The 6,328-nt window shown below is 40.8% G+C and overlaps 1 protein-coding gene across 1 annotated transcript; it reads left to right on the top strand.

The window, feature by feature from the left end:
• Window positions 1-5,751, top strand: SDF2L1 (stromal cell derived factor 2 like 1). Its single transcript, XM_032199271.1, has 3 exons — window positions 1-172; window positions 985-1,181; window positions 3,118-5,751. Exons 1-3 carry the CDS (start codon window positions 4-6, stop codon window positions 3,394-3,396), a joined length of 645 nt encoding a protein of 214 aa, XP_032055162.1. The 5' UTR covers window positions 1-3; the 3' UTR covers window positions 3,397-5,751.
• The last annotated feature ends 577 nt before the right edge of the window (window positions 5,752-6,328 follow it).

Consider the following 6,328-nt stretch of genomic DNA (forward strand, 5'->3'; position numbering starts at 1 on the left):
GCGATGCGGGGCGGCCGCCGCCTCCTCCCGCTGCTGCTGCTGGCGCTGCTGCGCGGGCCGTGCCGCGGCAGGGAGCCGGCGCCGGGCGCTGTTACCTGCGGCTCGGTGCTGAAGCTGCTCAACACCCGGCACAGCGTGCGGCTGCACTCGCACGAGGTCAAGTACGGCTCCGGTGAGCGGCGGGGGGGGCGCTGAGGGGAAGGGGAAAGGGAAGGGGGGGGGGGGATGGGGGGGGTAGTCCTGAGGGGAATGGGGATGGGGGAGGCCCTGAGGGGAAGGGAGGTGAGGGGGGGTCCTGAGGGGACAGGGAAGTGGCAGGGAGGGGGGGATTTGGGGTCAGGGAAATGGTGGGGGCATCCTGAGGGGGGGCTGAGGGGAAATGAGATGGCCGGGGGGGTCCTGAGGGGACAGGGAGGTTGCAGGGGGAGCAGGGAGGGAAGTTGGGGGTCTCTGAGGTGATTGTCGCTGGGGCAGAGGGGGCAGCAGGCCGGAGGTGGGGCTGTGGGGTGGGCTGGAGGCCTGGCAGCCCAGCAGGGAGAGGGGGACAATGAGGCCTGGGCGCGGGAAGGCGTTGGAGGTGAACCCCATGGGCCCTGGGGTGCTGATGTGCTGCCTGGTCCTTGAGGAGAGCCCTGGTCTGGGTCTGGGGCCTCAGCAGCACCTTCTGGGGAGCACCTGCTCTGGCGAAACTGAGGCTGCTGAGTGCCTTGTTGAAGAACTTTTTAGTAATTTTGTCATGAGTCAGAACTTCACTGTGAGCTCTGGCAATTTGCATGTGCTAACATGTAGCGTGTTGAAGTGCCTCAATGTGCAGTATTGTATGGTACCTGCATTCCCACCGGAGTAAGTGAACAGACTGTGGGAGCTAAGCATTTGTTAAATATGAGGGCATGAGAACATTAAAGCAGATTTCTCTAATTCTTTCAGGACTTTCTGAACTGGAGAAGTGGGTTAAGTCTCTTGCCATTAATTCTATTCCAACAGGAAGCGGGCAGCAGTCAGTGACAGGAGTTGAAGCTTCAGATGATGCTAACAGTTACTGGCGGATTCGGGGGAAGAGTGATGGCAGTTGCCAACGTGGAACACCAGTGAAATGTGGGCAAGCAATACGACTTACCCATGTGAACACAGGAAAAAATTTACACACTCATCACTTCCCATCACCGCTCTCCAATAACCAGGTAAGTTGTTCTAGATCTTAAGCTTTTGCGTAAACAGTGCATGGCTGATTTTTGACACTAACTCTCTTCAAAAACAAGAAAAATGGAGAATCAGGCATGTGTACTGCCAGAAAGTGTATCGCTGGATATGCTGAGTCCAGATGGATTCTTCTCTGCATCTTTGTCTCTGTCAAGAACTTTAATATGTTATTCTAAGAGAAATATTTACCAGTACTTGTTTGCCAGAATAGTTTTAACAAACCTGTATTTGTTTCTCTATTCTGCACCACTGATACTGGGAAAGCTGTTCTGAAGTATTCAGGACTTTTACAGTCCAGGAGATTGGGCACCTTCCTGAGCATTATAAAGACTGGTCTAGAACCAGACAGCAAATCTGGTGTTAGGACACTAGGCTGTTCTGCATCCAGGTTTCTTGGAGTTCCAATCCATTAGTCTCAATCATCTCCCTGTCCCTGTTTTAGTTCTCTATTCTTATTTATTTGTCTACTTTGCCAGAAAAAAAAATCATCTCACAATCACATTTATTTGTCATTTTATAATTTTCTAGAACACTGTTTCTCACTATATAAAAATAAAAATCCAAATTTATTGGTTATTGGCAGTCATTTTAGTTTTCCTTTAGGCCAAGTTGTTAGGCCATTCGATTCTAAGTTGAAAGACCAGACTCTGTTTGAAACAGATTTGTCTGAAGGTGGCTGAAAAAATAAGGTCTAGTTTTGTTTAGAACATCTAGTTTACATATTTATCAAAACAAAAGAAGTGATGGAAAAATAACATATCAGAAGAATTATTCAAAGAACAGATGGACTTTTTAAAACTTCCACCATTTGTCAATTTAGACAATTAATTTAACAATTTAACACTGTCATTAATGTAAAAAATATTCAGCAACTGTCTTTTTTTTTTTTTCCCTTTGCATTAGCTATGTGCTTGCATAATTTCTAAGCAAAAGGAGATTTTGCATGGCTTCCCTGAGATTGATAGTACTGTGACTTATCTTACTGAAGCATGGTGTGGTTCTGAGCACAAACTTTAATTTCATATTCTTAACAAATAAGTTTGTTTTTCAATTAATAGCTTGCCTTTAACACTGTTTGGACTACATAAACTTGAATAACATGACCCTAAAACATTAACTTGTTAGGTACAAACTATTTCTGTTCTACTTTCAAGTTGTTATTCACTTCTAGTCATCAGATTTTTTAAGAATTAAAATCTGTAGCGAGTCTTAAATGGTTTGAGCTGAGACCTACCGTGTTTCTGCAAACTCTTGGAATATTTTGGGGTGCGTAATGAAATCTGATCTTTAATTTCTGTGTTAGCAGGAATTCATTTGCTTTATCTTTTTTTTTTATTATTTTTTTTTTAAGAGCCCTTCAACTGTCTGTCTGAAGTAAGAGTGCAAACCAAAATAATTGTTAACCCAGTTGTAATCTTGGTGTCATTAAGTAAAAAAGGAATACAATTATTTAGGCTAAATTGTTGCAATGTTGTGATTAAAAACACATTATGCTGAAAAAAGTCTGTCGCAGTGGTAACTCTGAAAGTGGTCATGCTAAATATTTACAGTTACAAACTTGTTTTAGTGGAGAAAACTTCTATCAGCATTAGTGTTTCTTTTGATTTTTTTTTTTTTTTGTCAGAAGGATTGTTCTGATCTCTGTGCTCAAGTCCTCTTTAATTTCTAATATATGTTGGGGTTTGGTGGCTCTTTGCTCAGATTGTGCATTGGAGTTTGTTGGCATCTTATCTTCAGATTGTAGTGTGAGAAAGTTACTGCTTCAGGATTTGACCGCTGTTGACAAAGCAATTGAACATATTTGTCTTTCCTCTCCATCCCTGCCTTTAAACTCTGCTGGCTCCGTGGCTGATACTTCTGTGTGCGTGTTGAGTGTTTGCTTACATTTTCACTTCAGGAAGTTTGTGTCTCTAACAGGAAGTAAGTGCCTTTGGTGATGATGGTGAAGGCGATGACCTCGATATATGGATTGTACAATGCAGTGGGACACACTGGGAGCGGGAGGATGCGGTGCGCTTCAAGCACGTAGGAACTGAGGTGTTCCTTTCGATAACGGGGGAGCAATATGGCCATCCGATTAGAGGCCAACGGGAAGTTCATGGCATGCCCACCGCTAATCACCACAACTATTGGAAAGCAATGGAAGGAGTCTTCATCAAACCCAGTATGGACCCTGCAAAACACGATGAGCTCTGAATTGACAGAGGATCCAAAATGCTTCAGCTTACTCCAGTGTTGGGAGATGCTAACCCTTGGTCTCTTACAAATCCTGCCTTGCCTAAGTGACTGACTTTCTGTGTTACTGAAGGGCATTAGTTCACTCTAGGAATGCAGCACTTCTGTGGGGAATGACATCTGCTGGGTTCAGACACTGAGATTTATTTAAGAAATCCTTTCTAAATTTTCAAGCTTATTTGGTGAAACTAGTTCATACGTCTGTTAGTTTTCACTATCATTTGTTTTGGTTGTTATTTTTTCTCAAATTCAAAGGAAATGGAAAAAAAAAAAAAAAGTAATACATTTCTGTAGTCCCAAATACAGCAAAACTTTGTATTTTGTAATCTTTTTCCAATTATCATTAAATATTTGGAAACTTCCTTCTACTTGTTAATGGGGAGAATGTTATTTTGGAGGAGTTGGAGCAAGTCTAGAAAGGGAATATAATGCTTGGAATGTAGGATCTTTTGAACGGTTTGAAGTCAGCTACTCAGCCTTCCAGAAAAATATCACAGCCTGTCTGAAAATTGCTTCCAGTGTCTTTCTTGAGTTCTGTTGTATATGTATGAAAGAGTTGAAAATGTTGTATATATTGGCATAAGAAGACAAAAGTTTTTGTTTCCTTTCTCCCAAGAAGTTCGGGTTTTCTGGCAATGGTGATACTGCTAATTATCAAATGGTAAGACTGTCTTGCTCTAAGAACTGGTGCACGAAGCTACTCTCGTTTAATTAATACTATAATTTTATAAACTGATGTGAAGGAATTTGATTTATATTGTACTTGCATGTCACCGCAAGACCAGTATGAGAATCCAGATGAATAAATAGTGGGACTTATACCCACGTGGAGTTCTTTTGTGTGAATCCAGAAAAATAATTAATTTTAGAAATGGTTTGGTTCTAGATTTTTATCAGAGAGGTATGCTATAGAGTGCTGGCAAGGAATCTACAATGAATAAGGCATCAATTTCTGTGTTCCTGTGTTTTATTTCTATAAAAAAATAACTCTTGAGTATGTGCTATACAGTGTTGCTGGAACCACTGATTTAAATTTAAAGTACCATACATTTTCTATTGGTTTTAAACAGGAAAGCTGGCTAAATGAGTGTGAAAAGTCAGAAAACCCAGGTGGTTTTGTTTCCATGTGTAAACAGCTTGCTAATTATGTCTTGAATTAGTCAATCAGTTAAAGAAGCAGGAAAGTGATTTGCTGCTTTTAAATTGTCAGTCATGTGGTGCTGTGTTAGAGAGTTGTGTTGATGAGGTGCAACGCACCAACATGGTTTCATTTAGACTTTAGCTGTACCTACACTTGTATGGTTCTTATCTAGTGCCTTATGCAGTGGTGCTTCACAGGCTAGCTCCAGTTTTTAGTTAAGGGTTTTTGATACTAGGGAAGACCCTTCACATCCTACAAAACAAGACTCCTCTGTAGCTGTCATTCTGCAATGCCTGATTATTCTTCAAATAAGGTAAGATTTTGTTTTCTTATGAATCTTAGTTGAATGTTGCTATTTAAGGATTGCAGGTGTTGCATTTACATAAGGAAAAAATAAATTTGGCAATGAGTTATCTGTCAGTAAGAGTTAAATATGTGTTTGTTGGTGCACTTATGGAATACTGGTTTAGCTGAGAAAGGGTAGGTCTGTGTGGCTCACATCAGTCTGCATGCCAGGTAGCTTTGTTTGTTTTGCTTCTTTTCACTACAGAAGTTATGCTGTTAAACAACTCGAGTTGAAGTACCTCTTAGTTTGGAAAAGCCTATTGGAATGCTGAGATAACTGTTGTCGTTGGTAACGTGCTAAATGCAGACTATAAAAGTCATGAGTTAATGTAGGAAATGCAGAGGTTCGTAGCTGTAAAAAATGATGGCTTGTACAACTGCTAATGTGCTTCCCTTTTTATATAACTCCTAGACTTACAAGACCTCCATTAGTATCTGTTTAATGTTGTATTTTATGCTTTGAACTGCATTACTGAGACTTCAGAATCTCTTTCAAGTGTTTTTATTTACTCTGACTGCTTAGAATTCAAGTTTTCAGTTCATCCTCCACAGCTGAGGACTAGAGACTTCAGAAACTGAAGATTCTTTTATTGGATTTTGGTTTTGCTTGTTTTCCGTGTTATTTATCTGCCTAAAGATGTTGAGACTTTGACTAAAACGTGAAATACTCAGATATAGATATGAAAGCTTGAAACACTGTTTTGCTTCTTTCTCTTTTTTCCCTTTGTTATTTTCTACTGTGGCAATGTAAGTTCTATAGTACCTCCTTCCAAAGCTCTGTGTGCGCTCTAAGGTTAAGTAAAAAAAACACATTTTGGTTGCTGATGCTAGCAGAATGTAGTGCTTTCAAACAACTGGTAGGAGCTCTGCAATTTGTTGCTCGTTGTGCTGTTACAGGAGCTCTGTGAGAAGGTGTGCCAGTGTTACGCTGCCTTTAACAAGCTAGAAAAGCTTTGGGGGGAAAAGCATTAGAGGGATCTTCATAATTGTTCTCAGTGGGAATATTTGCCGAAAGAAATCTGCTTCAAGTTCTCTACTTTGAAAATTCTGACAAATGCTGCATTTATTTCATGTAAATGTGTGTATATAGACTATACCTAATTCAGTGTGGGATGGTGCAGTTGTGGAGGCATGTTCATTTGGGGATAGGGAAACTTGTGACTGCAAACACTCTTACTCTCTTATTTCCTGCATTTTTTTTTTTTTTTAAAGGTTTGTCTTAACTGCTCAGCATATGGACACTTGCCGCATACTTTGCCTTCTTTGTCAGTATAAATGAGATCTGTTACTGCTTTCACTGCTTTAAATTGCTAGAAGAGACTTACTGCGGGCTGATCCTTAATTCTGAATGACAAAGCTAAAGATAAACCAGCGTTTTTATTTCGTCACGTTTGGGAATGCTAAGTG

The sequence above is a fragment of the Aythya fuligula genome, chromosome 17 (assembly GCF_009819795.1).
Source record: "Aythya fuligula isolate bAytFul2 chromosome 17, bAytFul2.pri, whole genome shotgun sequence".
Taxonomy (NCBI): Eukaryota; Metazoa; Chordata; class Aves; order Anseriformes; family Anatidae; genus Aythya; species Aythya fuligula.

Coding starts and splice junctions, on each gene's coding strand:
- SDF2L1 (XM_032199271.1), top strand. CDS start 4: ATGCGGGGCGGCCGCCGCCTCCTCCCGCTGCTGCTGCTGGCGCTGCTG. Junction 173..984: donor CGAGGTCAAGTACGGCTCCG/GTGAGCGGCGGG, acceptor CTATTCCAACAG/GAAGCGGGCAGCAGTCAGTG. Junction 1,182..3,117: donor CACCGCTCTCCAATAACCAG/GTAAGTTGTTCT, acceptor TGTCTCTAACAG/GAAGTAAGTGCCTTTGGTGA.